The sequence below is a fragment of the Elephas maximus genome, chromosome 10 (assembly GCF_024166365.1).
Source record: "Elephas maximus indicus isolate mEleMax1 chromosome 10, mEleMax1 primary haplotype, whole genome shotgun sequence".
NCBI lineage: Eukaryota > Metazoa > Chordata > Mammalia > Proboscidea > Elephantidae > Elephas > Elephas maximus.
The window spans coordinates 22,508,546-22,533,211 of NC_064828.1; the positions used below are offsets into that span (position 1 = coordinate 22,508,546).

The 24,666-nt window shown below is 38.6% G+C and overlaps 1 protein-coding gene across 2 annotated transcripts in view; it reads right to left on the reverse strand.

Moving 5' to 3' along the window:
- The window catches only part of FMN1 (formin 1), a 490,439-nt gene that overhangs the window by 277,760 nt on the left and 188,013 nt on the right, over positions 1 to 24,666 (reverse strand). For both annotated transcript variants that reach the window (XM_049899606.1, XM_049899607.1), the window contains one exon: positions 9,688 to 9,749. In XM_049899606.1, the coding sequence (XP_049755563.1) occupies positions 9,688 to 9,749 (62 nt within the window). The remainder of the gene's footprint in view (positions 1 to 9,687; positions 9,750 to 24,666) is intronic.

The following is a 24,666-nucleotide window of genomic DNA, read 5'->3' on the forward strand; positions in this document are numbered from 1 at the left end:
CAACTAGTTTTTTGTTGTTGTTTTGATGCTGGCCAAACAAACTTTTGGGGGCTGTGTTTGATGGCAGCCACCAGTTTAAGGACTGTGGCTCTCTTCATGATACCTTCAAAATACCACTCGACCTAAATAATGTGAGTCATGAAGGAATTTATAGCAATGCCCGGTCATATCAATCAACAACTATTCACTAAATTTCAACTTGTTGGTTAGCCCTGGTACTAAGCGCTGTGGCAGAAGGGGATTTCAAAGATGTTTGGATCAAGTTGAGAGAGACCCACTCTCTCCCCAGGCCAGAGATAACAGAACTTTAAAGCTGGAAGGAAACTTACACCACCACCTACTCCTATACTATTATTTTAAAGCTGAAAGACCTAATGTTTAGCTATGATACATGATTGTTCAAAACTTGCAGAAGGTGTGAGCAAAGCGGGACAAGTCTGAAAAGAACTGAACATTTTCCACAGTGCTCTACCACATCTCACACTCTCCTATTTCAAAAAGAGTCAAAAAACAAAAGTCACCTGTTTCAACATCAGCCTAAAGTCAAAAAACTATTGAACAAAAATGGTCACGGCCCACATGTATTGACTCACGTTCAGAGTAAGACTGAGCAGGGACAATGGAAGCTGATGGTGCACGAAGGAAACATACGAAACCAGCCAACTGCCAACATGATGCAAATGATTAATGAACAGATTCTTCTTCATTCTACAACCAGCTTCTATCAGGAAACACAGCTTGACATAATACCTGAATTATGTGGGACAAGACAGCACCGTGAAGACTGAGACACAGAGGTCCTGGGCTGCTAAGTCAGCTAGGGAATTAACTGTTACCTGTTATGCACCAATATTCACCTCCAAATGTATCTGTGAGTTTTTAGGTAGCTAGTGCCCAAGAGATGACTCAATACCAGTAAGCTAGCAAATCTACTGAACTTAAAATATCTTATTATATAGCCATAATGAAATGAGTTAAAATGTTTCTCAACATTTAATTTCTTTTTTCTTTTTGGCATTTCAGTAATGAATTAGACTAATATCACTGTTTAAGGGGAATACCATGGTTGTTTTATGAAAGCATCATATTTTATATTTCTGAAAGTTTTGTTTATTGGTCTACAAATTACTACTGTTCGCTTGCAGTATTCTCCAGGAATTAAATGATTTAAATAAATCGTGTTGACAACAATGAACACAACAAATGGCAAAGGCTCAGGATTTATATGTCTTGATAAACATAGCTGTAACAGCTCCAGAGTAGTTTCTACTCAATTTCATCAGCAATGTGAAATCTATTATAAATGGACCAGTACGGCGGGTTAGATATATAAAAGAAAGGAAGTCTTTTCTTAATGGAGGCTGACATACCATTTGGTTCTCTTAGGGACAATGAGATAAAACATTTAGTTAATGTTCAATTTGGCATCCATATCTGGCTCATGTTGCAGTGGGAGCTAGCATTGCACAATGAGCAGGGGCCTGCCAGAGGTCACCACTCAATGAAGCTTCCCCCTCAGTTAAGGACTGTGCGTGTGATAAACGGGGTAGATGAAAAAGGCTCCCTATCGGCTGGTTCTTCTTCTTCTGTTCTACAACCCAAAAGAACGCTAGTTAAAAACAGACAAAACCACTGTCATTTCCACAGCACCTATTTCTAAACTGCTCAGAGTGCTAGTCAATAACAATACTCTTCAATTATCCAGCTCCTTACAAACCAGAAAAGGTGGCTGCACTTTTTCCCTATCTTTCAAAATAGAGGTAATTGAGAGTCAAAGCAGTCATACCCATCCCACGCTCCTGGCTTCCCTCCTGTCATGAAGAATGGGGCCTCCTACGGAACTTCCACCTACCATTATAAGAACTGCACCACCTCACTGAGTAGGACATCTGAAGTGCCAACAGAGTGCTAGGGTGGTCCATTCAGAATATAACCAAAAGCCTGCATACACTGTTCCAGAGATTCGAGCAGAGTCAAGAGACAAGTCTCCCTGTTAGAAAAGAGAAGCTCTAGAAGTAACTAAAAAGGGGGAAAAAGTGTGTGCGTATGTGCAGAGGGTGGTAGATAATATTTAGAAATTCTGAGTCAGATCATTCTAAGGCTTAAAGCACAGTGTGGTAAATAAAACTTTTTTTTTTTTTTGGTAGTTGATGGTACCAATAATAAATTCAAAGGATTATAGATTATATGGCCTGGTCTCTCATTTTAGAAACCAGGAAACTGAGCCCAAGGCACTGCCTCAAGTTTACGCTGCCATACTGCCAAATATCAGACTAGAATCTAGACCTTCTGATTCTAAACCTAATGTTCTAGTCATTAAAGCTGCATTGATTAATGGAAGAGGATAAGCTTCAAAATCCGACCGACATAGTGTGGGTTCAAACTCAGTTTTCCCTTACCTGCTAGTCAAGAACTTCTGACAAGTCACAATCTCTGAGAGTGTCGTTTTTCTTTTACTATCTGTAAAAGGGAGACCAACCTATTTCTTTGTTTATATTGCTACATTTGCCCTTTATAATACTAATGTTAAAAGCCTAGAACAGAGGTTGGCACAGAGAAGGGATAGGATCAATATCAGGTTCTATCATTTTTCAATCATATATTATTACAGAAGAAATATTTGTGTATTATCTGTATACCAAGCACTTTGCTAGGTACTCCAAAGGACGTGGAGAAAAAGAACACCATCTCTTCCTCCAAGAAGCCTACAATCCAGTACATTAACTCAACCGATTAATAAATAGAACCCTTGTAGCATGAAAAGGATAATGAAGCTACTCAAGAATTCAACTTGAACTCAGAAAATGGATATACAATGAAATAAGATTATCTGAGTCAATCTGTAGCACTATTAAAAAAAAATTCAGGTTATCTGGGGGAAAAATTATGTGGTCAAATTCAGGGAACATGCTATACGGTTTTCTCTGTTTTAGTTCTTTATACATCATAAAGCTTTAGGAAGAACTAAGGAAATTTCTCTAATTTATTTGACCATGAAATCCTTTTGTTAGGGAGTGCCATGGATTGAACTGTGTCCCCCCCAAAAAATGTCTGTCAATTTGGCTAGGCCATGATTCCCAGTATTGTGTGATTGTCCACCATTCTGTCACCTGATGTGAATTTTCTGTGTGTTGTAAAGCCTATCTCTATGATGTTGATGAGGTGGGATTAGCGGCAGTTACGTTAATGGGGAAGGACTCAATTTACAAGATCAGGTTTTGTCTTAAGCCAATCTCTTTTGAGACATAAAAGAGACAAGCAGGCAGAGAGACATAGGGACCTCATACCATCAAGAAAGTAGTGCCAGGAGCAGAGCACATCTTTTGGACCCAGGGCCCCTGTTCTGAGAAGCTCCTAGCGCAGGGACAACTGATGACAAGTACCTTCCTCCAGAGTTGACAGAGAGAGAAAAGCCTTTCCCCATAGCTGGCACCATGAATTTGGACTTCTAGCCTCTAGACTGTAAGAGAATCAACATCTGTTTGTTGAAGCCATCCACTTGTGGTACTTCTCCTATAGCAGCACTAGATAACTAATACAGGGGGTGCTGCAAAAGATCACGGCAGAGTGGAACGAGCTTTGGGAAAGCCTGATTTAGAACATTCTGATATAGACAACAGAGGCAGAAGAACAGCAGAAACATTAGTTAAACAGTCATCCTCAAAGGTTAAGGCAAACCTCTCAAAGAAGTCCTCAACCAAAAAAGCCCAAGGGCCACTCTAAATTTGAGTTGCCTAATCAATATTTTTTTTTTAATCATAAAAAGAGACTTATGACATGTACTGAGCATGTGGTACATAACCTGTACCATTGGGTGTACATCATATTGAACAATCCTAGAAGGAGTAGCATGATCAAAGAATTATTATTATTGTACAGTTGCTAAAACTGACAAAACTAAATCCCAGAGAGACTGATTAATTTTCAAGATCACAGTACAATGTCACAGTGCAAGAATTTGAACCCAATTCTAACCCCCAAACTCAAGTTCTTTCACACTGTATTCATGCTGCCATCCACTGAGGTCATTACTAGATCCACTGAGACTGGGGGAACCCCCAAATCTATTGCCCAGATATAATCTTTAAACCTTGAAACAAAACTATCCTATGAAACCATAGTTAAACTAAATAACAGCTTAGCCCAATTAATAATGTGTATTTACCTTGAGCACTGTGCTTTTATAAAGAATTAGCTATATGAGTTCAAACTGACAACAGTTCATCTAAAGTACCGCTTAAAACTTTAAGGGGCAGAGAGTCTAAATTAATGGTAATTAAACAAATTGGGTAGAGATAGTGAAAATGGTGACACAATGTGAAGTATGTAACAAATGTCACTAAACTGTACATGCAGAAATTATGAATGGATGTATGTTTGGCTGTATATATTGCCACCAAAAATAAAGAAAAATCATTGAATCTCACGCATAAAATAATACCATACCTGATTGTCTGGCTACAATATAGGAAAAGATCAGATACACAGGGAAAAAAGAAAAAAAACAAACCCACTGCTATCAAGTTGATTCTGACTCATAACGACCCTATAGGACAGAATAGAACTGCCCCATAGAGTTTCCAAGGAGTGCCTGGCAGATTCGAACTGCTGACCTCTTGGTTAGCAGCCGTAGTACTTAACTACTACGCCACCAGCGTTTCCAAAGGTTTTATAAAACATCTGTGATTGTGATTTTCAAATCCTTTCTCCTAAGCTACCTCAAGGAACTATTTGTTCCTTGGGAAAATTAGTTTTATCATACGTCTTAGTATGGCTTGTCTGAACTGTGTTTCTATGGTGTAGGAGCCCCCAAAACTGAGGCACTTGACCCTAACAAAATGGCTAGTCTGGCTCTGAGTCAGGACTCTAAATGTCTACTAACTTCTCTAACATTCAGTGGCTTTTGTACAGACTTAAAAGCCTGTAACTAGGAAACATTTCTCTTCGTGAGTAAGCCAAGAATAAGGGAAGAATGTTCCTTCGAGGGTCCTGATGCCCTTAAATTTACCAGACATGTCCAGAGCCAACTGCTCTCAAAAAACGTATTGTTCCCCTAGCTGTTTTTTTAAACCTAATGTCCTCGGAAAGAAATACTTCATAATCATTTTGTGGCCACTGTACACCACTATAGTCACTACTTCTGCGATTATCCTGTATAACCAACCCAATAACCCACATATGTACTCCAAACCAACACCCCTTGTTTTCCTGCTTTGAGATACCCTGCCTCTAACTATTTTACCTCACCAAGCACCAATCACAGAGTTGCAGTTAGTTCCTGATTTTGCCAGAAATTGTACCCTTTTCCCCTCCCCTTCTCAGGAGCATTTGTTTCACTTTATGAGATCAGATGTGCCATGGATTGAGTTATGTTCCTCCAAAAATGTGTGTATCCACTTGGTTAGGCCATGATTCCCAGTATTGTGTGGTTGTCCTCCATTTTGTGATTGTAATTTTATGTTGAGAGGATTAGGGTGAGATTGTAACACCACCCTCACTCAGGTCACCTCCCTGGTCCAATGTAAAGGGAGCTTCCCTGATGTATGGTCTGCACCACCTTTTATCTCTCAAGAGATAAAAGGAAAGGAAGCAAGCAGAGAGTTGGGGACCTCATACCACCAAGAAAGCTGTGCCAGGAGCAGCACACGTCCTTTGGACCTGAGGTTCCTTGCTGAGATGCTCCCAGACCAAGGGAAGACTGATGACAAGAACCTTCCTCCAGAGACAACAGAGAGAAGCCTTCTCCTGGAGCCAGTGCCCTGAATTCAGACTTCTAGCCTACTGGACTGTGAGAGAATAGGCTTCTCTTTGTTAAAGACATCCACTTGAGGTATCTCTGTTATAGCAGCACTAGATGACTAAAACGTTTCCCGGGTCCAAACTGCTTTCCAACCTTCGACAAATCTCTGTGTTTTCACTCCAATAGAGTACACATTCATCACTACCCAATGGTCATGAACTTGCCGAGTAATGGGCAGCACATGCAAAAGACTTCTCAGGTAAGTTAGACCCTGCCAAGGTAAGGTGTTGCCTTCTCAAAAATGAAGATGGTAGCACAGAAGTATCCAAAATTGAAAAAATGAGCCAGATGATGCTGAGTTTCACGAACTGATCACAAAGCTCCAGGAACACTTGGCAGAGTTAGAGCTTGCCCAAGGAAGGGCACACTCAGTCAAATTTCAAGAAAAAATTTTGCTGCGGTTACATTATAAATGACATGAAATAGTGAAGAAAATGTTTGGCCTGCCTGCACTCTCCCACTGGAGATTTGAATAGAAAAGTCAGCCAAGTGCTTTGAGGTTGTGTATAAGGTATATAAACACAAGGCACTAGGAACTGATTCATTCAAGTCATCAATAAATCTTGGCTTTTGAATTATGAAGGGAACATGTATGTAGGTTGCTATGCATTTTGAAAAGTTGGTCCCAGGGCCAAGCCCCATGCCCTTTCCACAGTGGAGCACTCAACATTTGTCAGCTGCAGAGATGCATGAGATTAAAAACTCCAGCCTCCCCCATTTACCAGCCTTGGGACTTTAGGTTAAAATAGTCAAACCCCCTCTTAAATTATTTTAGGTGGTAAGGTTTCCATTTTGCGTGTGGGGGAGGGGGGAAGCAAAACAAGTGACTTCCCTATAAATCTACGGACAAAGGGAGAATAGAAAGCTCATTTTTGGTTCTTTCTTTATTGACTCATGCGGCTTCTTTAAACTCTGAAAACATTCCATATGCTAAGCAAAGTAAGTCAATCACAAAATGCCAAATATTGCATGATTTCACTTACATGAAATGCCTAAGATAGGCAAATGTATAAAGACCAGAGTCTATAGTGGTAATCAGGTGCAGGAGGGAGGAGACAACGGGGAATCATTGTTTAGGAGGCATTGAATTTCTGTTCATGATGATGGAAAATTTGGCAACAGAGACCGTGATGGTTACACAACATGATTAACATAATGAGTTTCACCAAATTGCACATGTGAAAAATCCTGAATTGGCAAGTGCTGGGTATATTTTATATATATATATATATCTTTACGACAATAAGAAAGTTAAAAACAAAAAATTAAATATGATACATATCAATTTTTGTATATGATGACTACTTTTTCCAAGTGTTTTAAACTGGAAACCCTTCTTATTATAGAAAGGCGTGCGACCTATAGGCAGAGAAAGAAAATTTAACTGGCAATGAAGGCTACAGATAGACATCACATAAGAAAATGAGAATCAAAACAGCAGTTCTACCACCCATTGTCTTCCATTAGTCCTGTAACAAGAGATAGACTTTGTTATTTTTTAGCATAAAACAGAGATTATATTCAGTGAGTACTTTTTGTCGTTTGCTTTATGAAGTGCATCTCTTCTGATTGGTTGCTGTTGCTATCAATATAGTTGGGTTTTGTTTGGGTTTGGTTCGGTTTTTAGATACGGGCCGAGAACAGGTGTTAATTAAAGCGTAGGGCCAGACAGGTGAAATGGCCCAGAGTCGGGACAGTGGCAAAGGAGACAGCACGTGGTCCGGCTGGAGTACATGCTTGTGACTCAGCCTTAGCAGGTAGAAGTCACACTGGAAGACAAGACCACTGCTGCCAGATTTTCCAGAATTTTAGCAGTTAGAAATCCAGATTTTTTTTTATGCAGAAATCTCTGTATGTTAAAATATCTACTTCTTATTCAATGTTTAAATGCTGTGTTTGCCAAACAAACACTTCTCTGTGTCAGATCAGGGGTAAGAGTTGCCAGTTTCCTACAGAGGGTTGTCATCTGGGAGAATTCCAAACAAGGAATAAACTGTACAGATTGGGTAAACTGGGTACAATCACCACCCCCACCACATGGCAAGACTTTTGGCAGTTAGGTATCAATCATAAATATGGAGCAAAAAAACATATTTTCAAAGTGTACTGGTAATATCAATAAGGCAGATAACTCTTTAGAGCATATCATTCTTAAAGCTAAAAAAGAAATAGAACATAATTATCAACACTTTCACATTTACTGGAGTCCTGGTGGTGCAGTAGTTAAAGCAACTGACTGCTAACCAGAAGTCTGGTGGCTCAAAACCACCAGGTGCTCCATGGGAGAAAGATGTGGCAGTCTGCTTCCGTAGAGATTTACATCCTCAGAAACCCTATGGGGTCACTGTGAGTTGGAATCAACTCAACAGCAGTGGGTTGTTTGGGTTTGGTCACCTTTACTATTGCCCATCATACCTTGGTCTAACCCATATTCTAAATTTGATCCACATCCTCTTTGCCTTCCCATCCCCAACCTTTTCTTAGTTTGAGATGTAAGATCACAGGGCTTCTGTAGAGATGACACAACGTAATATGGGTAATATGCCTAGACAATGTCTAGCACACAGTAACAACTCAAAAATTGTTAGCAACCACTGTTACTGTTACTGTGAATATTTTTTAGTTATCAAAGCCCTCACAGGCTTGTCTACAACTTGGAGAAAGCTATGGCGAAGTCTTACAACTCAGCTGTTATCTAAAAGTGCTTGAAGAATCACTTTTAGAATTACCCTCTTTAACAATCTGCTTCTGAAATTATTCCCCATCAATTTTAGTCCCTCTGAGACAGCTGAGAACCTCTTACACATCAAAACAAAGACAAAGACAGAGAAGCCTCTGTAGGACATTTTGCAACAAGGAGGTAATGGTCTCCACCTCTCTGTTTCCCTCAGGAGACAGAAGTACTTTTCTACTTTTTTTGTTTCTTTTTGAGATGGACGTGTTCCCTCCTTCTAATTATTACTTAAATCATGCTGTGCAGGTGTGGCTTGAACCCATCCACAATACTACATGACTTGCAATAACTTCACGTATAACCCAACACACAGCATCTCCAAGATCCCACAGGCCCTCCTACAAGTTAACCTGTTTCTTTTAAAAGAAAAAAAAAAGTGTATTATCACTTAATAAAAAGAATATTTGATCCACAAATTCATTAAATTAGCAAGGAATGAAGGTAGCACTAAATAAGCAAGAAGATTTGTTTAATTTTGCTACTGTCACTCCCGATTCAATAATTAGTTTACTTGAAGGTAAGACTCTGAAGTTCCTGTCACAGGCACTGCAAGCAAATGCCAAACACAAGGCAACGGCAATTAGATGGCAGGCCAAGGGGAGGATCCGTGAGTCTTTCTGGGCTTCACAAAGGAGGGTCAAGTAGGCAATTTCCAGGCATCCCCTGGGGATACTGAATGGCTCAGCACAACTCAGTCCCCTTACTGGGATTCCTTTTTTAAGGGCCTCAATCTGTGTGGCATCAAATTGCAGGGATGTAGTGAGACACGCTGGCTTAGGCGTGAACAGGACTAAGCCGAACCAAGTAATTTACACTGTGCATAGGAAAAGCCACTTCGAAGACTACTTCATACAAACAGCAAAGTCTAAGTACTCTCTTTCCTTGTCTTCTTATTGGTTTTAAAAATAAAACAATTGTTTTCCCAATCAAATCATATGCATTTACAGAATTTTTTCAAAAAAAGGAATTGAGATCTATTAAAAACAGAATTCAAGGCTTTCAACCTCAGGACAGATCCAGTGCCCACGGGCAGGTGTAGACGGCAGATGTTACCTAGTTAAAACTTCAACAAAAGGCATATATTCACTTCAGCACAAGAGAAAGCTAAATATCAGTCTCACATAACCAGTTCAGTAGAATCAAAGAGATATACCTGCAGGTTTTCAATTTCTTGTTTGTGTTCTCTCTTCAAGTGTAAAATAGCAGCTTGGTACTCTGTAAGATCACAAAAGAAGCCAATTACAAAGAAGCACAAAATTCAAGTGGCATCTCCGAGATGCTCTCTTATAAGTAAACTGAGCAAATAAGTGCCACAATTAGACATTAGCTGGGCAACAGATGTTGAAAATTGAGGCAAGTGGCTCAGAAAAGAACCAAGTTTTCCTTCCTTTCCACAAATCCTGAATTATGAGAAGGCTGAAATTAAGTAGACAGGAGAGGGTTAAAAAAAAAAAAGAAAAAAAAAATGATGGGTGTTCCAGATAAAGACTGGGTCACATGTTTGTCTTCAAGGAGGAGATGGAAGCTAAGGCCTCACAGAGAACAAATACAGACGTGTTAAGAGCAGACACACAGGAAATAAAACTTTCTATGTGAGATCACACACTCTATTTTTACCTCTGTTTCCCCCCAAAATAAATAAATAATTTAAATAAAAAATCTCTATTTGAATGCAAGACTAAGTAAGCATCTAAGGGTGATTTTAATCTTTAGATAGCCTCATCAAGTCAAGACTATTTGTCATTTTCATGGAGACTCTAGGGTGGGTTGAAGCTGAAAGGAGGACGAAAATAGATTTCTGGTCCAATTTTAGTCTCAGTCTAATCATGTTTATTCCAACATAAGTCCGACATGTGCACAAGAACTTCAGCCAACCACTAAACTTATCATCCACTGGTTAAGCATTTAGTAGCCAAGGCAACTCTATTTCCAGCAGAGCGGCTAAGCATGGTAGGGTCACAGAACTATCCAGGCTGCAGAGAACCACAAAGCAAAATGCCAGCAGTACACATTTTTGTGGGACAGGCCAGTATTTCACAAATGTTTTTGGAGTGGTAAATATGAGTAAGTAAGAAGTCAGTTACACCTCATTTAAAACATGTGGAAAGAGCCTATTTCTCCAAGTGAATTTCAGAAATCAGGCATGAATGTTTAGGTTCCAATTCAATAGTGGATGAGGGAAATATCTAGTAAAGCCACAACAGGAAAGGGGTGTTGCTGCTGATAGTTAGGACTAACCCCACCACTGCTTCTGTGGGGAATGTGCTTCACTGAGCTGTGAATCCATCACCAAGTTCTGTGGGCTCTATATCCAAACCATATCTTGAATCAAACCACTTCTCAACATTTCCACGGCCACCATTATAAACATTACCACCATCATCTTTCCTCTGGACTGCTGCAGTAACCTTCTAATGTGATTTGTCTGCTTTTACTCTTACCAACATGTATAATCCATTCTCCTCACAGCTGCCTGAGTATTCTGTTAAAGACATGAACCAGATCATCTCATCCCTGGCTTTCCAAAGCATTTAGACTGAAATCAAAACTCCTTTCTGCAGCCCATAAGGCCTTTCATGACCTGTCTCCTATGTGCCTCTTCCCTGTTATTTCATACCACTCTTTCCCCTTGCTCATTATACTCCAGGCATACTGGCTTTCTTGCTATTCCTTCAACTTGTGAAGTTCTTTTCCACCTCAAAGTCTTTGCTATTATTGGAGACAATAATAACAGATTATATTTATTAAGCATTAATGATATATCAGGTATTAGTCTAAGTGCTTCACATTTATTAACTTCTTTAACCCCAAAATAATCCTATAAGGTAGGTTCTATCATTTTTCCCATTGCAGATGAGGAAGCTGATTCATAGAGAGGTTAAGTAGATTGTCCAAGAACGCAAAATGAGTTGAAGAGGTAGACAATATGCGTAATGGGGTGGGAGTAGGAGGAAAAGTAAAGAATGATGTACTCCTTTGTACAATGCCTAGATCTCCTTCAAGTTTGTTCTGAGAGACTTCTGTTACCAGGAATATGGCAGGTTAGGTCACCCACTAACCATTCCACTGAAATTCTTAAAAGAATTAAAAGGAGTTCACAAGACAATAAAGAATTACCAAGCCAAAATCTAGAGGAAAATGGAATCTTAGGTAATTTGAGAAGTGAAGCTGCTTTTGCCACTGTGGCATGTGGCACACCTGAACTTTGGTTTTTATGGCACTGCAGAATAACCAAGTCAAGAGGCAAAGTCCAGGCTCTTCTAAACACTGTGAGTCTACAAAAAGAACCTTTACCCTAAAACTGGGACCCAAAAGGGTTATTGCCTCAAAATAAGCCTGAATCAGAAATAAACCTGTTCCACCCACTCCCTAAAAAAATAAACCAAACCCACTACCATCAAGTCAATTTTGACTTATAGCGACCCTACAGGACTGAGTAGAACTGCCCCACAGAATTCCAAAGGAGCACCTGGTGGAATCACACTAATGACCTTTTGGTTAGCAGCCACAGCACTTAACCACTATGCTACCAGGGTTTCCACTCACTCCTTACGGGAACACCCTCACTTAAGGAATGTGAAAGGTTATCCTTAAGGCAGAAGGAAAGAGATTCCAGAAAGAATGCCTGATTTTTAAGAAAATAAATAGTAAAAAAAGTACTAAATAAAAATATATAGGTCGATCTAAATACACATTTACTGGGTAACAGAAAAACAATATTTTGTAATATTTAAAAAAAAAGATTCAATTTAAATTGTGATGATAATGGTAACTAAACTGGAAGAGAAAATACAGAGTTAAAGTGTTCTAAGGAATTTTCTAGGGTGATGGTAATAATATTGACTACAGATAACTTCAGATTTTTATAGGCTAAAGAAGCATGTTATAATTTCTAGGGAAACCAACTGAAATAACAGAAATATAGTGCATACACTCAAATTTTTAGAGAAAGTAAATAAAAAAGCAATCAATTCTAAATAAGGCAAGATGAGAAAATAAAGATACCTAGGCTAGGTAGGACAAATAGAAAGTATAATAAACCTGTTGCCTTCGAGTCAATTCCGACTCATAGCAATCCTATAGCTACAGAACTGCCCCATGGGGTTTCTAAGGAGCGCTTGGTGGATTCAAACTGTCAACTTTTTGGTTATCAGCCATAGCTCTTAAACACTGCACCACCAGGGTTTCCGAAAGCCTAACATATGATGTAAATATACACTCAAATCTATCCATAACTACAATAAAATAAAAAATTACAATAAAAGTAAGTGGATCAAATATCCTGAAGATAAATATTGCCAGATGGATATTTTTAAAAATATACATACACAAATATAATATATATATAGTTTATAAAAAATATGGCTAAAACATGAGGGTACAGAAAAATTGAAAAAAGGATAAAATCATGTACCATGTAAACACTAACCCAAGAGAGCAGATATAACTATAGTAATAATAAAAACAGACATTAAAATTTAATGCACCTCATGAGTCGGAACTGACTCAACAGCAGTGAGTTATTTTGATTAAAAAGTTTAATTCACCCAGAAAATAAAACAATTTTAAACTGCACACACTTAATAACACAGTCTGAAAATAAAGTAGAAATCAATAGAAGTAGGAGGAGAAATAGACATATCTATAATTTTAGAGGAAGACTAACATACCTCTTTCATTGTCTGACAGAACAATCACACAGACATGTGCACATGTGTGTACTCACAAAGGATATAGAAGATTTGAATAATTCTATTAACCAACTTGACATAGTTGATATGTACTCTGCACCCAACAATTGCAGAATATGCATTTTTTTTCATGTTCCCATGGAATACGTTGATAGATTGATTGTATGCTGAGCTATAATGCAAGTCTCAACAAATTTCAAAAAAAGAGACAATCCAGAATAAGTTCTATGACCATAAGGCAATTAATAGAAACTCAGTAATTCATACATAGTTAGAAAATATTTATATGTTTAGAAATCAAGTAAAACATTTCTAAATAATTCCTGGCTCAAACAAAAAGTTATAACTGAAATTAGAAAATATTTTGAACAAAAAAGTGATAAAAATACTACATAGGAAAATTTTTGGATACAGCTAAAACTGTGCTTAGAGGTAAATTTATAGCTTTAAATGAATGTATCTGAAAATAAGAAAGTCTGAATATCAATGCAGAAATTTAAGGTTGGAATAATGTAAAGGAATCAGGGTGGTTCACACAATCTCATAATAAAGGAGAAATACCTCCTTTAAAGAAGAAACATAAAGGAGAAATTTGCTCAATACATACATAAAAAGCATTTGTTAAAATTCAACATTCATTCTTTTTATTCCTCCCCCCATGATTATGGGGCTTATTAGGAAAGTAACAGGTTACAATTCTGGATTGGGATCAACTTGGAGCTAACAGAAACTCAGGATACAGGTCTTCGACCAGAACAGCTTCTTAGCTGTGCCTGCAGGAAGGCCTCTGACACTGGGCCTTGCTTGGGCCTGGACTCTGCCCTGTCCAGGAAAGCGTTACAAATCTTTAGCTCTGCTGTAAGTGCCCCAAGGTACCCCGCTCTACCTGCACGAAGGCAGCTCAGCCTTCTCGCTCCATAGGTTGGCAAGCCCATGGTAGCCACCTTGCTCTGTGTGCCAGGAAGCCCCGTGCTGTCTTGAACTGGTCTCCTGGTTCTGCTGGCACCATTTCCCTGCCACAGGACTCTGCCATGCTTGCTGCTACTTCTTGTTGTCTGGTGCCATTTCCGGTGTTACAGCTGTCTGTCAGTCTGTCTCCTGGGTCTAGAAGGTTCTCAGCGCAGGGACCATGTGTCCAAAGAACATGCTCCGTTCCTGGCTCTTCTTCTTGATGGTAGTGAAGTCCTCCCTGAACCTCTAGGATTACCTCTTTTTAAGCCCAGGTGGATGGCAAAACTGACCAATTTCCTACAAGGGTTCCATGTACTTTATGTGCACAGTCCCGCCCAATCATTTTGTGGGAGTTACAAAACCATGGCTAGAAAGGCCATATAAAAATGAGATTCACTGCACAACAGTGGTATCTATTTGGCAGTCTATATTTAATTTTCTCCATTTTTCCTAAAAATATCATTTATAGAATAAATCTTACCAGAGACGTAAAAGACCTATACAAAGAAAGCTACAAGACATTACTGCAAGAAACCGAAAGAGACCTACATAAGTGGAAAAACATACCTTGCTCACGGATAGGAAGACTTAACATTGTAAAAATGTCTATTCTACCAAGAGCGATCTATAGATGTAACACAGTCTCCATCCAAATTCCAATGACATTTTTTAATGACATGGAGAAATAAATCACCAACTTCATATGGAAGGGAAAGAGGCCCCGGATAAGTAAAGCATTACTGAAAAAAACAAAGTGGGAAGCCTCACTCTACCTGATTTTAGAAACTATTATACCGCCACAGTAGTCAAAACAGCCTGGTACTGGTATAACAACAGATACATACACCAATGGAACAGAATTGAGAACCCAGATATAAATCCATCCACATATGAGCAGCTGATATTTGACAAAGGCCCAGTGTCAGTTAATTGGGGAAAAGACAGTCCCTCTAACAAACGGTGCTGGCATAACTGGATATCCATCTGCAAAAAAATGAAACAAGACCCATACCTCACACCATGCACAAAAACTAACTCAAAATGGATCAAAGACCTAAATATAAAATCTAAAACGATAAAGATCATGGAAGAAAAAATAGAGACAATGCTAGGAGCCCTAATACATGGCATAAACAGTATACGAAACATCCCCTAACAACGCAGAAGAGAAACTAGACAACTGGAAGCTCCTAAAAATCAAACATCTATACTCATCCAAAGACTTCACCAAAAGAGCAAAAAGATTACCTACAGACTGGGAAAAAGTTTTTAGCTAAGACATTTCCAACCAGCGTCTGACCTCCAAAATCTACGTGATACTGCAAAAACTCAACCGCAAAAAGACAAATAACCCAATTAAAAAATGGGCAAAGGATATGAACAGGCACTGCACTAAAGAAGACATTCAGGTAGCTAACATATACATGAGGAAATGTTCATGATCGTTAGCCATTAGAGAAATGCAAATCAAAACTACAATGAAATTCCATCTCACTCCAACAAGGCTGGCATTAACCCAAAAAATACAAAATAATAAATGCTGGAGAGGCTGTGGAGAGACTGGAACACTTCTACACTGCTGGTGGGAATGTAAAATGGTATAACCACTTTTGAAACCTATTTGGTGCTGCCTTAAAAAGCTAGAAATAGAGCTACCGTATGATTCAGCAATTCCACTTCTTAGAATATATCCTAGAGAAATAAGAGCCTTTACACGAACAGATACGTGCACACCCATGTTCACTGCAGCACTGTTTACACTAGCAAAACAATGGAAGCAACCAAGGTGCCCATCAACAGATGAATGGATAAATAAATTATGGTATATTCACACAATGGAATACTACGCATCCATAAAGAACAATGATGAATCCGTGAAACATTTCATAACGTGAAAGAACCTGGAAGGCATTACGCTGAGTGAAATTAGTCGGTTGCAAAAGGACAAATATTGTATGAGACTACAAGTATAAGGACTCGAAAAATAGTTTAAACAGAGAAGAAGATATTCTTTGATGGTTACGAGAGAGGGGAGGGAGGGAGAGGGGTTAATTAGACAGTAGACGAAAACTACTTTAGGTGAAGGGAAAGGCAACACACAATACAGGCAAGGTCAGCACAACTGGACTAAACCAAAAGCAAAGAAGTTTCCTGAATAAACTGAACAATTCGAAGGCCAGCGTAGCAGGGGTGGGGGTTTGAGGACCATGGTTTCAGGGGACATCTAAGTCAATTGACATAATAAAATCTATTAAGAAAACATTCTGCATCCCACTTTGGAGAGTGGCGTCTGGGGGTCTTAAATGCTAGCAAGCGGCCATCTTAGATGCATCAACTGGTCTCAACCCACCTGGAGCAAAGGAGAATGAAGAACACCAAAGACACAAGGTAATTATGTGCCTAAGAGACAGAAAGGGCCACATAAACCAGAGACTACATCAGCCTGAGACCAGAAGAACTAGACGGTACCTGGCTACAACTGATGACTGCCCTGACAGGGAACACAACAGAGAACTCCTGAGGGAGCAGGAGAGCAGTGGGATGCAGACCCCAAATTCTCGTGAAAAGGTCAGACTTAATGGTCTAAGACTGGAAGGACCCTGGAGGTCATGGTCCCCAGACCTTCTGTTAGCCCAAGATAGGAACCATTCCCGAAGCCAACTCTTCGGACAGGGATTGGACTGGACTATGGGATAGAAAATGATACTGGTGTAGAATGAGCTTCTTGGATCAAGTAGACACGTGAGACTATGCGGGCAGCTCCTGTCTGGAGGGGAAATGAAAGGGCAGAGGGGGTCAGAAGCTGGCCAAATGGACACGAAAATAGAGAGTGGAAGGAAGGAATGTGCTGTGTCATTAAGGGGAGAGTAACTAGGAGTAGATAGCAAGGTGTATATAAACTTTTGTATGAGAGACTGACTCGATTTGTAAACTTTCACTTAAAGCACAATAAAAATTTTTTTTAAGAATGTCTTTTATAGCAGTGATTTTAAGATCCAGAATTTACTAAAGGATCACCCATTGCATTCGGTTCTTGTCTCGTTAGTCTCCTTTAATTTAGACCAGTTTCCCTACCTACCTTTGTCTTTCATGATATTGACATTTGCTTTATAGAATGTCCCACAATCTGGATTTGTCAGGTCAGATTAAACATTTTTGGCAACAATACTACATAGATGATCTTGTGTCCTGTGTGCATCAGATTAAAACCAAACCACTTGCTTTGGTTAATTCCAACTCAATGGTGACCCCATGTATTGCAGGGTAGAACTGTGCTCCATAGGATTTTCAATGGCTGTGACCTTTTGGAAGCAGATTGCCAGGCCTTTCTTCTGAGGTACCTATAAGTAGATTTAAACCACCAACCCTTCTGTTAGCAGCCAAGTGCGTAACTTTGCGCTATCCAAGGACTCTTGTATATCACATTACGAAGCACACGATGTCCTTCTGTCCCATTATCAGAAATGTTAACTTTGATCACTTGGCCTGCCAGACACTCTCACTATGTAAGTACTTTTTCTCTACCGTGATTAATAAAAATCTTAGAGGGTGGCACTCCGACTCCGTGACTCTCCTCTTCCCCAACAACCTTTTACCCAATGATTTTAGCAGCCATTAATGATCTTGACTGTACCAATTCTTTTTTTTTTTTTTTTATTAAGGTTAGAGATATATTTATTTTTCGTCTAGGCTGTTCTTAATGTTTTTGCTATACAGGCCATCTACAGAGAAGCAGAAAAGACAAATAACCTTGGGAAATCCTCACTTCTATCTATCTGCAATACCTTTCTGGGGTAGGCTGCAGAGCCTAATGTAAAGTGCTGACTTTTTTTTTTTTTTTAATAGTAGTTTATTGAGTTTTTGGTGAAAGTTTACACAGCAAGTTCGGTTCCTATTTGACAATTTCCACATAAATTGTTCAGTGACATTGTTGCTGTTATTAGGTGCCGTCGAGTTGATTCCAACTCATAATGACCCCGTGTACAATAGAATGAAATACTGTCCCGTCCTGTCCCATCTTCACAACTGTTGTTATGCTTGAGCCCATCACTGCAGCCACTGTGTCAAACCATCTTGTTGAAGGTCTTCCTCTCTCTCACTGATTCTCTACTTAACCAAGCATGATGTCCTTCTCCAGGGACTGGTCCCTCCTGATAATATGTCCAAAGTACATGATAGGAAGTCTTGCCATTCTCACTTTTGAGGAACATTTTGGCTGCACTTCTTCCAAGACAGATTTGCTCGTTCTTCTGTCAGTTCATGGTATACTCAATATTCTTTACCAATACCGTAATTCAAGGGCATCAATCCTTATTCATTGTCCAGCTTTCACATGCATATGAAGTGATTGAAAATATTATGGCTTGGGTCAGGTGCACCTTAGTCCGTGACATTAGTTACATTTACCACAATGAGTCAACATTCTCTTTAATTCTGTTCAGTTTGTTCCCTTTCCAATCTCTAGTTTCCCTGCCCCCTTATCTCCTCATCTTTGCTTCTGAGTAACTGTTGAACCTTTTGGTCCCATACTGATGGTGTTTAAATAACGTATCGGTCTTATAGGTAATATCCTTTATTTTGTGTGCTACTAAAAAAAATTTTTTTTGGAGGGTGGTTCTGCTATTTTGCTAAAAGGTGATCTTGGGACAGGCTTGGTTCTAGTTTTAAAGAATGTTTCGGAGTGACAGTCTTAGGGAGTTCTCTGTTCTCTACTGTTACAGTATGTCTGGCTTCTTTTTCTTCTCCTTTTTAATAAGAATTTGAATTCTGCTCCATATTTTTCTCCTATTCTATCTGAGACCAACTACCGTGACCCTGGCCAGAATGGTCAGTGGTGGTAGCTGAGCACCACCTAGTTCTTCCGTTCTCAGGGTAGATGAAATCATGGCTTGTATTTCTTCTCTGTGCTTTTGGTTACCTTTTTACTGTTCTTCTCCTAGCAAGCAGAGACTAGAAGTTGAGTCTTAGATGGTTGCTCACAACCTTTTAAGCCCCCAACTGCTACTCATATTTCACTAGAATGCCGAACATGGCTTTTTGTAAACTATGTCATGTGAACTGACTGAGTTGTGGCATGAGACTATGGTCCTAAGCCTTCAAACCCAGAAATCAGTGTTGGAAGGTGTTTGGTTAAGTCTGACAATTATCAATATTTGTATATCCATATTTGCACCTTCAATGAATATATGTCCCTGCAGCTACATAATTTTATTTGCACATACTTACAGATACTTCTGTTTTTACCTTATGTACACAGCTATGCATACCAATATGCCTATACCCATCCATATGTGCTCAAACATTCATTTTTACATTGGTTGTGCTGTGCTTACTACATCTACATTTTGTGTCACTTTTCCTATCAACACTCATTCTCGATTAAAAATGAAAAAGTCCTGGCACACCAGAACAGAAGGGACCCTCCTTCACCTGGTAAATGCTGTCTCATAAAACCACCTGTATATGTTTTCTTGCCAGAGTGTCAAAAGCAGCCAGGTTCTGCTACCAAGCACTGTGCAGACCGTGAGATGCTGCAGGACCTCCCAGACTTCCTTACATGGATCCCTCAGCTTCTGCTAATAGCGTTTGTTCCCCATTTCTAGTTCTTGAGTGGTCTTCAGCACTCCACTTGCCAAGGAGATGTGCTCACCACAGTGGCAGCCTGTATTTGCAGCACCACTAGTCTCTGATGAGAAAATATCACCTTGAGTTTTGAGTGCTGGGCTGAATTTCTCTAAGTTCTTCACAGTCTACAAAAGACACATTAAATGAGGTGTCATTTAAAAATGATCTGTGGAGGTTTCGGTTCTGGATTAAGATGGAGTAAGCCACTATGACCTATCTCTCCCATTGAATGTAACTAAAATCCCTGGACAGAATGCATGGAGCAGTTATCTTAGGACTCTGGAATGTAAATGGCAGCAGACAGATGGGGGAAGGAAATCAGAATTCAAAGTTCAAAGTATCCAGTGGTGCTTTTGCTTTGTTTTGTTTTATCCTGCATTTTCAGGCCTGGATTCTAAGCAGAATAAACAGCACAACTGTATACTATGAATGGACAGAAACAATTCCCAAAGAAGCCCCCTCTTTCATCCAAGGAGCTGGAAGGAGGACCCCTATGGGACAAAGAGAGTAGGGAAATCCCTGTTTTGTTGTTGTTGTTGTTTGCCTAGTCTCCAGGCAGGCCCTATTTCAAAAATAGCAACTCTATAGTGGCAGAGATTGGAGAAGAACCTAAACCCTGACAAAGAGGTATCCTTCTCTTTAACCAGAGAAATGGTGGGAAGAATCCTGTTTTTATTTTTTCCCCCATCTCTGACCTTCTGTCACTTGGTATTTGAGGCTAACGCAGTTGCAGAGAAATAAGTAGCAGAGGGGGAAAACTAAAACGGGAGCTTTCCGGCCACAGGACCAGATAATGACGCTAGTGGGAGCCAGAGAGTTTCAAGGAGATCATGGAGAGCAGGGAACTTGAGAACAGAATCCCACAAAACTGTGAGCTCCTGAGATAGTATCTGTAGATGATACCTTAAAAAACCATAAAAAACATATCAAAGGCTTTAAGAATGAAACTGGCTCTGTCTCAAAGTGGCCACTGGGTGTTACCTACACAACATTACAAACCTGAATACCATTACTAAGTCCTTGAAAACAAACTGACATTGGAACCACAGCCCATAGGAAGTAGCTTAGAATTTATGTCCTAAATCAAACCAGGTCATTGCCTGCTAAAACGATAATAATAAAAGCCCTCATAAATAGATACAAAATTCATAGAACAAAAGTTAGCAAACTAAATTAATTTTCAGTATATAAAAGAATAATAAATAACAATCAAGTGGGATTTTTCCCAGGAATTTAAGGCTGGCTCGACATTCAAAAAATCAATCAAGGTAAGGTAATCCACCATATTAGCAAGACTGAAGAAGAAAAATCACCACGATCATATCAATTGTTACAGAAGAAGCACACCACAAAGTTCAACACTCATTCATAATAAACTCTCAGCAAACTAGGAATATAAAGGAACTTCTCTATCCCGATAAAGGGCATTCACGAAATACTACCTATAGCTAACATCATATTTAATGGTGACAGACTGAATGCTTCCCCCCTACAACCAATAACAAAACAAGGATACCTACTCTTGCAACCCCAGCAACATACTGGGCATCCTAGCCAGTGTAATAGGGGAAAAAAAAGAAATAAAAGGAAAACTGGTCAGAAATAAATAACACTGCCTATATTCACAGATGACATGATTGTCCATGTAGAAAATCCCACAGAATCTACAAAATTAAAAAAAAAAAGTCTTAGAACTTATAAGTGAGCTTAGCACATTTGCAGATTATAAGGTCAATATACAAAGATCAACTGTACTTCTAAAAAAAATATACTAGCAATAAACAATTGAAAACTAAAAATTTTTAAAAAGTTACTATTTACAATAGCTCTCCAAAAATGAAACATATACGGATAAATCTACCAAGATGTGTATAGGACCTGTATGCTTCAATCTTCAACACATTGATAAAAGAAATCAAAACAGGCCAAAACAGGTTCACGGATTGGAAAGCTCAACATAGTTAACTACGTGTCAACCAAATTGATCTATAGCTTTAACGTAATTCTGATCAAAGTCCCAGCAAGAATTTTGGCAATACAGACAAATGACATTAAGTTTATCAAAAGGCAACAGAACTAGAATAGCCAAAACAATTTTGGAAAAGAGGAAGAAAGTTGGAGAAGTCACACTAACTGCTTTTATGACATGCCATAAAACTACAGTAACCAAGACAATGTGATATTTGGTAAAGTAAAGAGGCACAGACCAATGGAACAGAACAAAATGTCTAGAAATAGACCCACACAAATATGGTGAGATGACTTCTTATAAAGGTAAAAAAGCAATTCAATGGAGAAAATATTGTCATTTCACCAAATGGTGTTGGAACATTTAATTGAGCACCCATATGCAAAATATTAACCTTGACATATACCTCATACCTTACACAAAATTAACCAAATGGATCACAGACCTACATGCAAAGCATCAAATTATAAAGCCTGTAGAATAGGAGAAGATCTTTGTGATACTGGGTTAGACAAAAACTTCTTAGAAGTAACACCAAAAGTATAATCCATAAAAAAGAAAAAAAATTGGTAAATTGTACTACATCACTATTTAAAATGTTTACTCTGAAAAAAAACATAGAAATGAAGAGACAAGCTTCAGTGGGGAGAAAATGTAAGTCACATGTGTGTCAAAGAACTTTTATAGAGAATATATGTAAAGAGCTCTCAAATTATCAGTAACAAGTAAAAAAATATGCTGAAATTTTTAAGGCAAAAAATATGGACTATTCCCTCGTGAAAATACATTCAATAAAGAGCTCAGCAACACTAGTCATTATAGAAATGAAAACTAAAACCTCAAATATATATGACTGCATACTTTTTAAAGTGACAAAAAAAAAAAAATAAGCAAACAAACAAAAAACCCTGACAATATCAAATGCTGGTGAGGATGCTGGAACTGGAACTCTCATACACAGCTTGGAAATGCAAACAGTACAGCCACTACAACAATATACCAAACTTTTTCCAAAGTAAAACATACACTTTTCACATGACCCAGTAATGCCACTCCAAGGTATTTACCCTCAAGAAATGAAAACTTATACTTACGAAAAATCTGTCCACAAATGTATACAGCATCTTTTTTCATAGTTACCAAAAAGTAGAAACAAGCCAGATGTTATTCAGTGGATAAATGTATAAAGAAACTGTGGTCTACCTACAGAATGAAACACAACTCATCCATAAAAAGGAATGAACTATTGATACATGCATCAACATGGATGAATCTCAAAATCATTACACTGAGTGAATGAACGAAGTCAGTTTCAAAAGGCTAAATACTATCTTATTCCACTTTTATGACATTCTGGAAAAGACAAAGCTACAAGGATGAGGAACAAAACAGAGCAGTAGTTTCCAGAGGTTAGAGGTTGGGTGGGGTATAATTACAAATGGGCAGTACAAGGGAATTTTGGGGGCGATTATTACACAAATCTATGCATGTGTTAAAACACATAGAATCGGGTGCCAAAAACCAAAAATGTTAATTTTATGTTGTTGTTGTCAGGTGCCATCGAGTCAGTTCCAACTCATAGCGACCCTATGCACAACAGAATGAAACACTGCCCGGTCCTGAGCCATCCTTACTATCATTGTTATGCTTGAGCTCATTGTTGCGGCCACTGTGTCAATCCACCTCGTTGAGGGTCTTCCTCTTTTCCGCTGACGCTGTACTCTGCCAAGCATGATGTCCTTCTCCAGGGACTGATCCCTCCTGACAATATGTCCAAAGTATGTAAGGCACAGTCTCACCATCCTTGCCTCCAAGGAGCATTCTGGTTGTACTTCTTCTAAGACAGATTTGTTCATTGTTTTGGCAGTCCATGGTATATTCAATATTCTTCACCAAGACCACAATTCAAAGGCGTCAATTCTTCTTCGGTCTTCCTTATTCATTGATTATAGTATATAAAAAAAAAAGTCCCTCAAACATTATATTTTGAAATATTTTCCCTAGGGGATGCAGCATAACAAAATGATGCTTACTACTACCATTTCTACTCATTATTATTCTAGGATCCTAGCACATGCAGTAGGACAGTGTCATGGATTGAATTGTGTCCCCCCAGAATATCTGTCGGCTTGACTGGGCCATAATTCTCAGTATTGTGTGACTGTCTACCATTTTATGTGATTTTCCCATATGTTGTAAATCTTATCACTGTGATGTAATAAGATGGATTAGTGGCAGTTACATTGATGAGGTCTACAAGATTAGGTGAGAATAAATTTCTCTTTGTTAAAGCCATCCACTTGTGGTATTTCTGTTATAGCAGCAATAGATGACCAAGACAGATAGAAAAAAAAGAAATAAAACATGCATGGATTATAAAAAGAAATGTAAAATAATTATTCACTACGATTGTGATTTAGAAAATCAAAAAGGTTCTACAGATAAAATATTAGAATTGATATACAAGTCTAGCAAAATTGCTGGATATAACATTAGTATACAAAAATCCTAATACCAGCAATAAACACCTTGAAAAAGAAAACTTAAAAGATAACATTTATAATATCTCTGAAAATATGAAGTACGTAGATAGAAACCTCACAAAAATATATAAGAAATCATATGAGAAACAGTAAAAATTTGAAATACATTACCAAGAAAGAAAATGAGCATACCATGTTTTCTGTTTCTAAAACTCAATAATATAAACATGTTAATTCTCCCCAAGTTGAGTTATAGATCCCATGCAATTGCATTAAAAATTTCTTCGGCATTTTTGTCTGGGCCTAAGAAACGCATTTTAAAATTTATATGGAAGCATGGAAGTGCAAAAAGCCAATAAGAGCCAAGACAGTCTTTAAAATATACATAAAGGCGAGACAACTTGCCTGACCAC